Source organism: Nilaparvata lugens, chromosome 1 (assembly GCF_014356525.2).
Source record: "Nilaparvata lugens isolate BPH chromosome 1, ASM1435652v1, whole genome shotgun sequence".
Classification (NCBI taxonomy): Eukaryota; Metazoa; Arthropoda; class Insecta; order Hemiptera; family Delphacidae; genus Nilaparvata; species Nilaparvata lugens.
Window position 1 is genome coordinate 92,833,571 of NC_052504.1, and position 17,037 is coordinate 92,850,607.

Here is a 17,037-nt window from a genome sequence, read left to right on the forward strand (position 1 = left end):
AATACATCAGTAAAGCGTTTTCAAAGAGGATTGAAAACTGACGTCATTGGCGAAAATGTTACTGTCATAAATGTTTCAACAGTTCGTTTGATGCAATCAGTCACATTCAAACGAATCATACGAATGTTTTCTAGGAATACTTGTAAAGTTTCGAGTGTAGCGGCAACAGTTGCTAAGCTGAGTGGAAGAGAAAACTATCAAGCCTCAACTTTGCCTGAAAATTGATGATAAATACAGCTTTTTTTGTATTCTGAGAATTTCAATCAATTGTTTGGAGGGTTTTTTCAAAATTACACGTATGATGGAACGCTGTCAATGTTTAAAGGCACCTGGAACGATCTCCAGCAAAAACAAAATGGAAATGAAGAAATGACCTATGAAAAAAAAGAATCTAAATCTAAAGGTGCGTACAGATTTTCGCGCCGCGAACATGAGCAATTCACTTTTAATCAGCTGATGCCAAGCTTTTTATATCTGTATCTTACCGTTTCTGTATAAATACAGATATAGTCAGCTGATTAAAAGTGAATTGCTCATGTTCGCGGCGCGTACCTTAACAGTTATTGTGGTTTGTAGCACTACATAATTTATTCGAATACTCTTGTTCATGAAATACAATCACGGTCTCATGAAACAATCCCTAAACACTCTTCATCGACTAAATTCACTAATCATTAATTTTTTCAAATAACCATTACAAATTGGTTATGTGTTGATTTACATACAATTGAAATACAAATAGAAAGAAAAATGAAAATCTCAGTACCCTTTTTATCCCAGTTCACTTGAAAATGGCATCAATGTTGAAACATGTTGTGATTAGATAATTCAACAAGGGTACTGAGATTTTCATTTTTATTTCCATTTTTATTACAAGAAGAGAAAAGTATACAGATAAGAGATGAATGGAAATACAAAATGGAGTAATAGAAACTTTGTTTTTCTGGCAAAGCCAATATTGTATATTAGATTATTATTTAGTTTCAATGGAAGCTTTTGTAATTTTGTTAGTAAATTCCCATAGTATGAAACTGAATTTTGGTTTCCATGTATTTGTGAATTATTTATATGAATTTGGCAATAAATTTGATTTGATTTCGATTTGAAGATGACACCATAGATGTTGAAACATGTTTGTAACTTTTTAATGAATTCGTGATATTTTTAGACAATATTTCAGTGTTTTATTATGGATTAATATATCTATATCTCACCAAAAACAGTATCTGAAGACAATATGGAATGTATTTGTAGGCTTCTAAAATGTCATAAATTTTCAATAATTCTACGCGGGATGGTCTCAGTACCTCTAGATTTCTATAGCTAACCCTAAAAAGGTTCTGTTTGATTATATTTCAAAGGTGTAAGGCTCGGCGAGAAAGATTACGTTTCTGATTTTAAATGGCAATAGGATGATATTCGAAATGGATTGATTATTTTAGATAATGATCTCTTTATCCTTGTTGCACACAAGCCTGTTGAATCTCAATCATGAAAAGCTTCCATAGTTGATTATGTCGAGAAGAAGACTTCTCTGATTTGTTGTCGTGGCGTTAATCATGGTTAAAATTCAACAGACTTTTGTGCAACCAGGCCAAAGAACAACAGAGTTGATCAAACAGCTGATCAGGATGAACTGAAATACAGGATGAAATGAATGTCACCCCTCTACGTTTCGACACAAATACAAGAGTACAACATCAATGCTAAGGAAATATTCTTCAGAATAGACGCCTCTCAGAATCGTCTGCCATTGACGCTTAACCACTGTTCTTAAGGAAGGCAAAGGCTTGAACTGGGGGCATAGTAAGCGATCTCGATTTTGGGAAACTTACAGATGATTATGGGGAGGCCGGGGCTATTTGGGGCCCCTAATCTCATTGAAACGTCTAAAAGGATCAGTGGAGTGAGATATTGGTTTGGATAAAGCAGAAGAATCGTTCAGAGATTAAATTCCCGAGGCAAGGCCCCTTTTGCCTCTGCTCGGAATGACTATTTCTCGGCGAAAAATTCCTACACATTCTTCGCCAACAACTCAATACTCTTGCTGTGCATAGTATTACTGTCATGTTATTCTGTTGGAGTGAGATGCATGTCAGCTTTATTATTGAGGCATTGTTTGGAATGAAGCATGATGCATGGATGTCCATGAAGTTTCTCATCAAATTTTGAAGAGATTTCTGGTTAAGCTTCAAAACAAGTATCCAGTATGACCAAGACTATTGAGTTTATACTATCTATCTATCTTCTATCTATATATTATATATATATATATATATATATATATATATATATATATATATATATATATATAAAAGCGAAATGGCACTCACTCACTGACTGACTGACTGACTGACTGACTCACTCACTCACTCACTCACTCGCATAACTAAAAATCTACCGGACCAAAAACGTTCAAATTTGGTAGGTATGTTCAGTTGGCCCTTTAGAGGCGCACTAAGAAATCTTTTGGCAATATTTTAACTCTAAGGGTTTTTTTAAGGGTTTAAAGTTCGTCTTTTACCATGTATATTCTTCTTCTCCCAATCTCTTAATTATAATTGAAATTTCCATATCATATGTTACTATAGAACTATAATCTAGATAGAGTACCTCTTCGAAACAGTTGTAATGCTAACTGGCAACTAAATTAATAATTTGTCAGGTTGGCATTAAGTTGAGTTGACTTTGTTAGGTTGGCACCAAGTTGAAGATTTAAATGCATTTATCGCGGAAAAATTGATTGGGCACTGCTACTTCAATCCTGGGAATATTATATTCTAGCCGTCAGGCTCGCTTCGCTCGCCATATCTGTTTGGCCAGACGTTTAGTCTGGACCCCCGACTGGATGTCCTAGCATATGATAAAATGCTCAAAGAAAAATGCAGGCGAGCGAAGCGAGCCTGCTGATCTCATTCTTGGACCATCCAGTCCGGATCTAGACGGATATGGCAAGCGAAGCAAGCCTGACGGCTAGTGTAACTCATAAAATCACTTCGCTCATATAGACTACTTCATTCAAATAAAACTTTTAGTACCGTTTTATAAAAACTTTAAAATATCTTAAACGGGTACTACGCTTTGAAGGGACGGATTCAAAGATCCAAAGGTTCAAAGAGCCTCACACGTCAACCAAAGCTTATTGTGTGTCAGATATATGAAGGGTACTAAAAATTTTATATGTTTTCATTCGAAACAAGTAGCCTATATAAGCGAAGTGATTTAATGAGTTATTAGGTTAATTGGATGAAATCTAGCGATTGTTAGCGAGTTCTAAGTAGTTTTTAAAGAAATGCAAGGATTCGAGTTAGCTGTAAAATCTAATTGGTATAGCATGAGCCGATGACTAGTTGCTAGTCACTAGATTCTAGTTCTTATTCTATCGACTTTCTATTGATTCGATCCTATATATATATCATTAGTATCATACTCATGATTATGTGAAGTCTCAGCAACAGAGACAATTCTCTGAGGATTACTGTGATAAGCAAACAACTCAACGTCTTCTCTATAAACAAAAATATATATTTCAAAAGAATAAATTAAAATGGTACCATTATCATGTAAATAGAATGGTATAAGATAGGTTACCGAAATTGGTGTTTAACTACAACCCAGGAGGCGAGTGCTTTATTTATGCAGATAACAATATATATTGGCTTATACACTTATTTAATAGCTTACAATTCAGCAAAGTTTATGATGAATTTACATAATATAAACTGGAATAATAATTTTCGAAATCTACATGATATGAAAAAAAAATGAAATGCAGTTTAGAAATTATATTACGATAATATTGTTTTGTATCTACATAAATTGGTGTAGCATTGATCACATTTATCAATGGGAAGAATACTCATAATATCCTCCCCAGTAACTATCTACCAAACAGAGACAGTTAGTGTCTAAGGAAAAGATGGACGGATATGAGGTTTGGAACAGGCAGAGATTGATGCCTAAACCCTGATAGGAAGTAGAAGAAGATCATATAAGTATAAGCTTCCTCATATCCATATTTTGTGATAATTTACTTTATTTATTTTTTATTTATTTATTTCACAGATACAGTAAATTTATAAACAAAACAAAATACATAATAAATAATTGCATGCATGGGCCGAAGCCTGTGTGCAGGAATGAGTTGCAGCATCACTTGACTGTATCTAACAAAAGTAAATCATACAGGGTGGGTGAAAAGGCCGAGAATGGCTTAATATCTCATACACAAGGATAATTTGACGGTGGGTGTGATTGGGGATCCTACTCAAATTGAAAAAAACTACTTTACAATGACTTTAAAAATCTGGTCCGCCAACTTGAATCCGCCATTTTGAAAGCAACTTTATTTTTTTAAATAGGAAGGTGTCATGTGATGCATGATTTCGATACGGAATTCCAAGGAAAATGAATGGCGGAAACCGCACATCGATAGCTCAAACCGTTCAGAAGATATTCACATTATCAATCAGTACCATGCAAATCAGAAATGAAATACATGAATGGATGAATGAATGAATGAATGAATTTTATTTGCCAAAAACAAAATACAAAAAAGCTTTACAAAAAATAAATATAAGTATATGCTACTGCACTTAAACCAAGATACATACATTTATTTAATTAGATATAATAACGAAATGATATCCTTTACATTACAAACAATAGTTTTAAAATGATGATTCAATTTATGATCACATGCATAAGTACAGTATGAGAATCAATAATGTAAATATCTTCTAAACGGTTTGAGATATCGATGTGCGGTTTTCACCATTCATTTTTCCTTCAAATTCCGTATTGAAATCATGTATCACATGACCACCTTCCTATTTAAAAAGAAAGTTGCTTTCAAAATGACGGATCCAAGATGGCGGATTGGATTTTCAAAGTCATAATAAAGTAGTATTTTCAATTCGTGTAACATCGCCAATCACACCCACCTTGGAATCATTTCTTTTTATGAGATACTAAGCCGTTCTCAGACTTTTTCTCTCTTTTCTGCTTTGAATATAATTGATTGATAATGTGAATATTTCCGAAACGGTTTGAGATATCGATATGCAGTTTTCACCATTCATTTCTTCTTGAAATTCCCTATCGAAATCATGTATCGCATGACCACCTTCCTATTTAAAAAAATGAAGTTGAATTCAATATGGCGGATACAAGATGGTGGACCAGATTTTTAAAGTCATTGTAAAGTAGTTTTTTCAATTTGAGTAGGATCCCCAATCACACCCACCGTCAAATTACCTTTGTGTATGAGATATTAAGCCATTCTCGGACTTTTCACCCACTCTGTATAGTACATAATATTTGATACGTAAGTAGCTATTCAAAGAAGCATGATTCATAAATGAATGAATGAATTTTATTTGCCAAAAACAAAATACAAAAAAGCTTTACAAAAAATAAATATAAGTATATGCTACTGCACTTAAACCGAGATACATACATTTATTTAATTAGATATAAATAAAACTCAAAATAAAAATAATCCTTGTGATTAAATATGTAATTAAAAGCGAATCAAGAATGATAATGAGGAAAATGAATTGAATTGAAAAGTAGAAATGATTGAAGGAAGTGTAAGGTGTAATTTCAATAATACGTGTACAAATACAGAACTGCGCACAAAACTCTTGTACAGAGAAGTAGGCTACAACATGGAAAATTGTTCCTTTTTCAGACAGCAAACAGTCGACTTTTTCAGTTGCTACAATCCGGCTCTGGTTTCTGTCATTCTTTTCGAATTCCATTTTCCACCGTTTCACTTTCTGTGGAGAAAATCTACAATATATTTGTCTACATTGTTACACAATAGACGGGCAGATTGTACTGTCAGATTCCGCAGTGGTATCAACTTCGAAGTTCGCGTAGTAGTGACTATCTGGTTTCCATTGCAAAAATTATAGCGACGCCGGGTAATTGAAATTTTAGAAAGTTCTCTCTATCGAAATTGAATGAAGCTGCAGCTGGTGCCAACAGATATTATATCGCGGAACGGTTTTGAGGACGTTTTTCACTATCAAGCTATTGAGAAATCGATGAAAAACACTCCTTTAGGAACGTTTTCCACTATTTCAAGAGAATGTAGGCTCTATCCAGTCGAGTAATAAGTTCTGTTCAAACAGAAATAGAGAGAGTGAGAGAGGAAAAGGGAGGGAGAAAGTGTAAGGGAGAGAGAGAGAGTAAGAGAGGAAGAGGGAGGAAGAAAGTGTGAGGGGGAGAGAAAGTGAGTAAGAGAGGAAGAGGGAGTGAGAAAGTGTGAGGGAGAAAGAGAAATGTGTACGAATGAGAGAGATTGAGAGAGTTTTTGTGTGTGTGTGAGAGAGAGAGAGTGTGAGTGTGGAAGATTGTAGTTTATTCACACTCGTAGACTAATTCGAGCAACGAGCTGAATTCAGGTGTTATGAAATTGGCATATTGGTCTGAGGAAAATTGAAAATTGTTCAAATTTAGTACAGAAGCTAAGCTAGGGTGTAATAGTGTTGTGTTAGAAGGAATTTGTAATAACGTCAAAGATACGCCCAAAATTAGCGTATTTTGCTTTTTCTCAGATTTATCGAGAACAAATGAACAGAAATTATTGTTCAAATTTAGTACAGAAGCTAAGCTAGGGTGTAATAATGTTGTGTTGGAACGAATTTGAAATAACGCCAAAGATACGCCCAAAATCTGCGTTTTTCCATCGTTTTTCTTACGCTTTCTCAGCTTTATCGATAACAAATGAACAGAAAATGTTCAAATTTGGTACAGAGGTTTAGCTAGGGTCTAAAAATTTTGTGATGAGGTGACTTTGATATTTCATCAAATATACGCCCAAAATCAGCGTTTTTCCAACGTTTTTCTCAGCTTTTCTGCGTTTTCTCAGTACTTTGACTTTCTGATTGAATGAAGCATGCTCAAATGAAAAATTCAGGCGTGCGAAGCGAGACCGCTGATCTCATTTTTTGACGATCCAGTCGGGGTCCAGGGGGCGGAGCCCCCTGGCTAGACGGATATGGCGAGCGAAGCGAGCCTGACGGCTAGTATTCGATATAGAATTTAGTGACGATAATTTTAGGATTTCAAATTGAGTTTGGCAAGTACATTCTCCCCTATAGAAGAATTCCGTTGCTGCTAAATGTCCCATCCATTCATTCATATCTGAATGATTGGGAGAAAAACTTTAGGATTGAACCTAAAAGTTCAATTCTCTCATGAATGTAGATGTAGGCTTCTTCTCAATCTTTTAGTTTTATCTCCAGTCTATACTGTGAATTTTGATGGTGTACTTATTGTATGAATCAATAAAGAATCAATCTATATATCAAAAAAATATTCAATTAAGAGATCAACCAATTAATCAGTTAATCAATCAATTCTCATATTAAATTTGAATTAAATAAAAACTTTACAAACAATTTCAGTCCACTATAAATCTTAGCTACATCCAACTGAAATGTACAGCTGTTGACAGAAAGCGATGGAAAGGTGCCTACCAATCGAATGATTGAAGCTAAAGAAGAAAAAATCTTAGATTGATTCCGATAAAGCTTCCGATCTTTGTTGGATCGTTGGAATTTGATAATGTGAGAAACAATGGAAAGCTGCCTATCAATCAAATGATTGAAGCTAAAGAAGAAAAAAATCTTAGATTGTTTCCAACAAAACTCCGATCCTTGTTGGATCGTTGAAGATTGATAAAGTGAGAGTAGAAAAATTGCTTAATTTTTCCGAAATTGCTTCAGTTGTTCTGATTCTGTCAATTCCATCCGTTAGCAACTCCAACAAATAGCTTATTATATCTGGAATTATTCTGAATCGATCTAAGTGGTAAACAGTAGGGTGGCGTAAACTCCACCCACCACCACTATTCATTCCAGTCGGTGTAAGAAATTTCATTCAAGTGACAGGGATTCATTCATCACGAGCACTTCCCATACCCATCCTAATCCGATAGAATAAGAAATGACAAATGATTCTTTAATGGACTAACGGTTAGGCTTTATAGGTCCTCGTTGGACTAATTTTTACTTCCCATCATAACTAATGTGTTTTCTATTTTATTCTTGCACTGAGAAAGAAAAGAGGACCTTCCATCTCTGTTATTCTCGTGTGGTAAACAGCAGTCTTTGGATGAGAAATGTTACTGGTGCAATTTCATCGAACATAATACAGGGTTATCATAAAAGAATGGTGCGGTTTCGAACATTGTTTAAAGAAAAACCAAATTACTTACAGTTAATGTTTTTATTCACCTAATTTGTCGTCTGAAACAGTTTTTTTACATGATTAATAACTTTCAATAAGTGAGCCCTTAGTCGCTCGACAAATGTCCAAACGATAATAAATTTCTCTCTTAACATTCGATAACATTTCTTCGATTATGGTTGTCATTGGTTCTTTAATCCTGTTTTAAAGTGGTTCAGTTCGCGATTTCTTGTGGATAAACAATGTTTTTGATGTAAATTTACAAGAAAAAATCTACCTGAACCACTTAAAAACAGGATTAATGAAGCAATGACAACCATAACAAATGAAATGTTAGCGAATGTTTGGAGAGAAATTGATTATCGTTTGGATATTTTGTCGAACGACTAAAGGCGCACATATTTAAATTTATCAATTATGTAAAAAACTGCCTTAGACGACAAATTAGATGAATAAACAACATCAACTGTAAGTAATTTGGTTTTTCTTTAAACCATGTTCGAAACCGCACCATTCTTTTATGATAACTCTGTATATGTGTTCAAGATTGATACGGATCTTTTATTATACTGTATTCTGTATACTGTTTACTGTGTATGGGAGGTTCTGAATGAATTCATTGGTCTTGAATATTATGCAATAATATTAGTGTACTCCCGGAACAAATTGGAGTGATTCTACAAACAGTATTCTGAAATTCTGAAAGCATTCCTGACCGGCAATTAGGAGGTACTGGGTTCGATTCCCGGGCTGACAAATAATTTTGTATTGTAGCGCTTATCGAATTTCCATCTTGCTGTTTAGCCAGTTGTCAATATTTACAGTAGCAGTATACATCTTCGGGGTGATTTACAGAATTTAATTGGAATTTCCGTTTAATAATGATTATTCATGAATTCGAACAAATGTAACTTACAGTTTATTTCCATCTGTATTCTGAAATTCTTGCAATAAACATTTTATTGGATACCAGAATAAAGATATATTTATTTGAAGACGTTACTTATATTGTGGCACGTTTCACCTGTTGTTTGAGAGTTATCAGTGGTGAATTGTTAACATTGACTGGTGTGGAGCTCACATAAATGAATGGACCCACAGATGCAGGTGAGCTCCACACCAATGAGAGAATAATATTTCCATTGTCTCGCAAGATATATGAATGAATGAGCACAGCGGTTCAAGTTATACGTTGTGGTTCCATACCACAAATCAGAGCTTGATCTACGCCATTATGATCTATAATTGTATTGATGAATTCATGAATGAATAATAGTCATTGCAATGACCTGAATAAAGCTCTAATTATACATGTGCTATAGTCATGTTTTGATTCTGCAAGAAATATGATGTATTATTTCATAAAAAAATCACGATTTGGTCTAAAAATCGTTTAGTTAGAAAAAATCGTACACAGTCTACTTCGCTAAAGAAAATTGATCTGCTCCAATGCTATAATTGACAGAGATATTTTTAAAATATCGACTAAGCAATCATACCTTCAATCTCCGACAATTTTCTATGTCTCCCTACTCATGAACCCCGTATCTATCCACTCATTCCACAATCATGTTTAGAGTAAAGTTTGAATCTCCCTACTCATGAACCCCGTATCTATCCACTCATTCCACAATCATGTCTATAGTAAAGTTTGAAATGAATTCAAATACCCTAATATGAAATGAGCCAGTATATAATTAATAGGAATAACATCAGTGGATCACTATCTCTAGGGTTGGAGATGACTTCAAACGCCTCAATACAAGATAAGTCAGTTAATTATGAATAGCATCAGTGAATATGAACGAGATGTTTTGAAACGTATACTGTAGAATCATACTTCCAATTCCTATCAATGTATTCCTCTATATATTTATTTATTTTATTTATTCGTTGATATAATTACAAATCATATGAATATGATCGGGATAGAACAACAGGCATAGCCAAAAACTATTCTGTTCCCAAATTTTGATAAATAATAAAGTTGTCCAAAAAAATAGGTTATGTTCTTACTGAGGAAATTTAAAGTTCAAAGTTCTGTCCAAGAATATATATAAGCTAGAAATTTTGAATTTAGAATGATTGAAATACCAAATTATAGTTAAATTTTGCACTTAATATCACCGCACTTTGAATAAATTAAGTTATTTCAGAAAATTTTGAAGCCAGAAATATACACACTAACCCTCAAAACTCTCAACTAACCCTACTAAATTATAGATAATAACTATATCTATCCATTCGTTCTCCACTGACCTTCACTGTTCGATAGGAAATCGAATACAAAATGACTCAATAAATTAGAATAGTTACTCAGTGCTGAGCAACCAAATTAAATGTTTGACAATGTTGTAAAAGGCTGCCATTGAATTGTGGAACGTCTGAAGTCAATCATTCATAATAGATCTATAAATTTATAATGCTTCCATTGGAGACGAATAATGGGAAGCTGGTATTGAACTTTTATTTGTATTCGAGACTGGAAACGATTCGATTCCACTGTAACTGCGCCGCCACAGCGTGTAATGAAATGAGACAGAAAACGTGAAGGAATAACTGGGTTTATTTAGCGAGACTGAAGCTCTCTCTCCAATTCATGAGAGCGTACAGGCCATTTGCGCTGTTTAGCTTGGCAAGATGGATGACACACAACATAATTTCATGAAATTCTTGCCGTCTCTGCGCGCCGAAGAACTCGCAAATTATTATTAATGGTATCCAAACATACCATTTTCAAAATGAAACAATGCCACGTATAACGACAAGATTAAAACAGCTTTTTGCGAAAATTTTGCTGGCTCAGCATTGTTTTCGTCATTGTCTGAACTAATGCGACCTTTTTTGGAAACCAGCTTCCTATCTCCATTTATGTTATTTTTCCCTTGATGCGAATATCAGCTTGGAAAAGTTGGTGGATAGAGACGGGCTTCATGATGCATTAATTTCTCAATTCACTCGAGTTATGCCGTATAACTGTCAAGTACTGTACATTAGAGACCACTCATCCTATACTATTAAACGAGCAACTTCTGTTTAGATGTTTAGATGTTTAGATGTTTAGATGTTTAGATGTTTAGATGTTTAGATGTTTAGATGTTTAGATGTTTAGATGTTTAGATGTTTAGATGTTTAGATGTTCAGATGTTTAGATGTTCAGATATTTGGATGTTTAGATATTTGGATGTTTAGATGTTTAGATGTTTGGATGTTTAGATGTTTAGATGTTTAGATGTTTAGATGTTTAGATGTTTAGATGTTTAGATGTTTAGATGTTTAGATGTTTAGATGTTTAGATGTTTAGATGTTTAGATGTTTAGATGTTTAGATGTTTAGATGTTTAGATGTTAGATGTTTAGATGTTTAGATGTTTAGATGTTTAGATGTTTAGATGTTTAGATGTTTAGATGTTTAGATGTTTAGATGTTTAGATGTTTAGATGTTTAGATGTTTAGATGTTGAGATGTTTGGATGATTAGATGTTTATATGTTTGTATTCCACCGGATCTCGAAAACGGCCTAACGATTCTCACGAAATTCAGAACAAAGTAGTTATATAATATAAAGATTCGATTGCACTAGGTCTCATTTTCGGGAAAACTCGCTGAACGACATTAAAAGGATAATACATCCTTGGCTGAGACAGCTGTGGATAGTAAAAAAGTGAGTGAGCGAGTGAGTAATACTATTAAACGAGCAACTTCTGTTTATATGTTTGGATGTTCTGATGTTTATATGTTTCTATTTCACCGGATCTCGAAAACGGCTCTAACGATTCTCACGAAATTCAGAACAAAGTAGTTATATAATATAAAGATTCGATTGCACTAGGTCTCATCCCTGGGAAAACTCGCTGGAGGACATTAAAAGGATAATTATTATTCATCTTTGGAAAAACTGCTGATAATAATTATTTCGTCGTCTGTTGGTGATGGAAGTGAGGGAGCGAGTTCATGTGTGTGGGACTGTGTCAAAATTATGACTCAGCTGTTGCAATCATTCAATCAGGTACTTAGTGCCGGTTGCAAAAAAAGCCGGGTTATTTTTAATCCTGATTAATTCCAGTAGATCCATTTTTTTTAAATGGTCTTCTCTGATTTGGTTCAAGTGAAGTTAATCAGGATTAAAATTTAACCGGCTTTTGTGCAACTGGGCCTTTGTGAGGGAAATTTCGCATTCCTCGAGGAATCAATCTCAATTTAATGTGATTAGATAGAACATTTCTGTATGAATTTTGAATATATATAAATACTAGCCGTCAGGCTCGCTTCGCTCGCCATATCCGTCTAGCAAGGGGGCTCCGCCCCCTGGACCCCCGACTGGATCGTCCATAAATGAGATCAGCAGGCTCGCTTCGCTCGCCTGCATTTTTCATTTGAGCATTTTTATCATATGTTAGGACGATCCAGATGTTAGTCTGATGTTAGTCATATGTTAGTCTGGGGTCCAGACTTAAGTCTGGCTAAACAGATATTGCGATCGAAGCGAGCCTGACGGCTAGTAATATAATATTTCCAGGAAAAGCTCTGATTGATTGGGCACTGCTACTTTACAGTGCCCAATCAATTTTTCCGCGATAAATGCATTTCAATCTTCAACTTGGTGCCAACCTAACAAAATTATTAATTTAGTTACCAGTTAACAACTGTTTCGAAGAGGTACTCTCTCTAGATTATAGTTCTATATTAACATATGGTATGGACATTTTTCAATCATAAATTAAGAGAATAAGAAGAACATACATGCTAAAAGACGAACTTTAAACCCTTAAAAACCACCCTTAGAGTTGAAATATTGCCAAAAGATTTCTTAGGGCCCTTTAGAGGCCCAACTGAACATACCTACCAAATTTGAACGTTTTTGGTCCGGTAGATTTTTAGTTCTGCGAGTGAGTGAGTGAGTGAGTGAGTGAGTGAGTGAGTCAGTCAGTCAGTCAGTCAGTGAGTGAGTGCCATTTCGCTTTTATATCTATATTTATCTATATATATCTATATATATCTATATATCTATATATATCTATATATATCTATATCTTTTATATCTATATATATAAAAGCGAAATGGCACTCACTCACTGACTGACTGACTGACTGACTGACTCACTCAATCACTCGCAGAACTAAAAATCTACCGGACCAAAAACGTTCAAATTTGGTAGGTATGTTCAGTTGACCCTTTAGAGGCGCACTAAGAACGGATTTGGAAAAATTTCCATAGATACGCCCAAAATCTGCGTTTTTCCAGCGTTTTTAGCGTTTTCTCAGCTTTATCGAGAACAAATGTACAGAAAATTTTCAAATTTAGTACAGAAGCTCAGCTAGGGTTTAATGATGTTGTGTTAGAAGGAATTCGCAATAACGTCAAAGATACGCCAAAAATTAGCGTTTTTTCGCTTCTCAGATTTTTCGAGAACAAATAACCAGAAATTGTTCAAATTTAGTAGCTCAGCTAAAGTGTAATAATGTTGTGTTAAAAGGAATTTTAAATAACGCCAAATATACGCTCAAAATTAGCGTTCTCTCGTCAAGTAATAGACAGAAAATGTTCAAATTTGGTACAGAGGTTTAGCTAGGGTCTAAAAATTTTGTGATGAGGTGACTTTAATATTTCATCAAATATACACCCAGTATCAGCGTTTTTCCAACGTTTTCTCAGCTTTCCTGCGTTTTCTCAGTTCTTTGACTTTCTGATGGAATGAAGCATGCTCAAATGAAAAATGTAGACGAGCCCGCTGATCTCTTTTTTGTACGATCCAGTAGGGGGTCCAGGGGGCGGAGCCCCCTGGCTAGACGGATATGGCGGGCGAAGCGAGCCTGACGGCTAGTGTTATTATAGTTTCTTATTTCGTAATACATTTTTTATGCTTCTGTACTCCAGAGCGAAGCTCGGTCCCCGATATAGTTGTATAGTATGTATATTCTACTACTCTATAATATAATGGAGTTTCTCAAAACACTGTAGAAAGAAACCCACATATACCACTTTCTTGCTTTTCCATAATTCTTCCATATAATTCTTTTATGAATTTCTCCCATACTGTTCTAATGTTTTCGTATGTTAACCTTGTACTATGAGTGAAATTGATAAGAGAGTTAATTGGCTTTGAGATTGAAGTTCTATGAGTAAAATTTATGAGAGAAAAACGTTCATTGGATTTGAGATTGAAGTAATAATAGTTGTTCACTTACGATACAGTTTTGTGATAGTTTAGCTGGGCAGTCCTTGAGATGGAGTCTTTCAGTGTAGTTTATACATGGTGTGATGGAACCGACTCCGTCGTTGTATTGGCCACACTGGTAGCACCTCAACGTCAATGTTGGTACAACTGCAAAACAGACAACAACAATTAAACTGGCGACATGACACTTTCAAAAATGTAGCATTTGAGATACTTGCATTCTCACTTTTCCCTACAGAGCTACTAAGTAGTACAGTAGAACTCCAAATATTAGAATTAATGGGGACCGGGACCCATTCGAATAATCAAATATTCGCAGTTTTTTTTTTAAAATTGACATTGGAGAGAAAAAAAGCTACGTTTTGATATTGCACTATTTTTTTATTGAATTAAATGAAAGAATCATGATATTTTCACATGTTTTAAATATAAATAAAATTTACTTATGTACAAGGGAAGGACAATAGTGAGCGAACGCGCAAATACTGGCATTGCAGGAGGAAGAATTATAGCGCACTTAGACTTTTTTTGGACAAATTTTTTCTGAAAGTGATTCAGATAATCGGCGTTTTGGATAGTCGGAGTTCGGAAAATTGGAGTTCTACTGTAGGTACAAAAACAATTCCAAGGCTCATATGCACCATCTCGGTTTGAACCAAAGACCTTAAAGAGATATAGACCCACAATGCCTATGCCTTGCCAATGATAGCTCTTACTTAAAATTGAAGGCCGCCATTGGGATATTTTAGCACGAGATATTATATCTATATATTTGTAATACTATAGATTACAAAGGCATTGGTATGTAATAATCTTATAGGTTGCTCCCTCAATGGCCGATTTCAATTCCAAGTACGACAGAGAACAGAGATTGATCAGCTGTTGGTTTAAACTTGGAATGAAGCACGTTATATTTAATGCGACCATACCTTCATGTGATTAGCGTTAGAAATAGATGGTGCGAATGGCCCCAATTTGAGCAGAATCCAATTCAACAACTTAGCTTATTTCTCAAAGTTCGATATTTTAAATATTTTCTCAATAATAATAATGGGAGAATTTTCAAATCTTTGTGATAAGTAAATAATACAGTTCGAAATAGTAAATACAGTGAATAATAAGAAATTGGAATTCACATTTCATCTATACTATAATGAAGGAAAGAACTGGTTTATACACGTACGGGATAGGATAATCATGTTTGATGCGTTATCACGTCTGAACTACTGGAATGATTTTCTTGAAATTTTGCATATAGATTCCTAACTAACCGAGGATGGTTGAAGGCCTGGTTTAAATTCTTTAATATTTCATCAAGTCAAGTTTTCGGCTTGTCATGTTCTTTCCAGTAGCTATCATCTTATCTCACGTCATGAGTTTGTGGATTTAAGTGAAAATTTCAATTTGTTTTTGCAATTGTGAAGGAAAAGTTTTGTTTGGATTTGTATTTGGAAATTGATCAATCTTATAAATTCAAAATTGTAGTAGATACATTTTTTAGACTCAAAATTTTGTACAAATTATCATTTAAGTTACGTAAGTAGTATAACCTTTAGACTGTGCATTCCAAATTAAGGTTTGAAGCAGTTTTGGGCAAATGCCTGTTGTTTTTACCTGAATTGTATTTGCATATGAATAAATAAATAAATAAAATGGACCCTTGCGAAGCACGGGATACATGGTAGTAAGTAAATAAAATAGTTTGAAATTATGCGACAATAAATAATGAGAGATTAAAATCCACATTTCAAAGAGCAATAAATATCAAATAGGAAACACGGGTTGCATAAATCATGAATTTTCGCAAGTTGAACCGAACCTCAGATATTACGACCTCGTAAAATAATTTCTATTATTGACTCGATTCGGGAATTCGGTAATAAACGATCTCGGATCATTCGCTTTATTACAGACAACAATTTTCAGAAATCTATTAAACTATCGAGAAGTTTCCAAGACGAAATGTGATGAATATTCTGAAATATTCCGGAACGAGTAGAGCTTTAACCATGAAAACTTGCGAAGTTTGCAACTTTATTATGCCAAGGTTTTACTGTGGCATGCGTGCGTTGCAACGTCACTAACGCCAAACTTTCTGCTTTCTCATTCACTTTACGATTTCTTATTTATTTTGGCTTATACCAGAACCGAACCTCAAACCCTACAGCTCATTACTATTCCAAAGATATATTCTGCACGGTGCTATAACTTGCATTGGAGAGAAACAGCGATCGAAATTGAATCGCTCTTTGTTGTCTGATAGAATCAGGACTCGTTCGATTTAGTGTGTTTTCGAATACTTCCTTCGCTGGAGAAATGAGCTTGATGCTTTTGGATTAGGTTGGAATCTAGTCGAGTTCTTCGAGCGAGAATGAAGTCACTGTGTGTCACGATAGGAATATGAAACAGAATAAGCTTGTAATCATAGTTTCTCCAAAAGTGTTTCGCCAAAAATGTTTCTCCAAAAGTTTTTCCCTGGTTGATTTTGACTGGGTGCTGCTCCACTACATCCACCTCATCTAATAGCACTAACACTTATCTAACCTAACCTAACCTAACACCTATTTGAAACTTCATTGAACCCCACATTTCTCCTGGGATTACCATATCATACACATTCAAGTATCATAAACAACATACTAAAGTTTAAATTGTTGAAA

The 17,037-nt window shown here is 34.5% G+C and overlaps 1 protein-coding gene across 1 annotated transcript in view; it reads right to left on the reverse strand.

Annotated features, from left to right (window-relative positions):
* The window catches only part of LOC111043344, a 468,499-nt gene that overhangs the window by 96,749 nt on the left and 354,713 nt on the right, over positions 1-17,037 (reverse strand). The window contains exon 2 of the mRNA XM_039419622.1: positions 14,388-14,524. Coding sequence (XP_039275556.1) covers positions 14,388-14,524 — 137 coding nt within the window. The remainder of the gene's footprint in view (positions 1-14,387; positions 14,525-17,037) is intronic.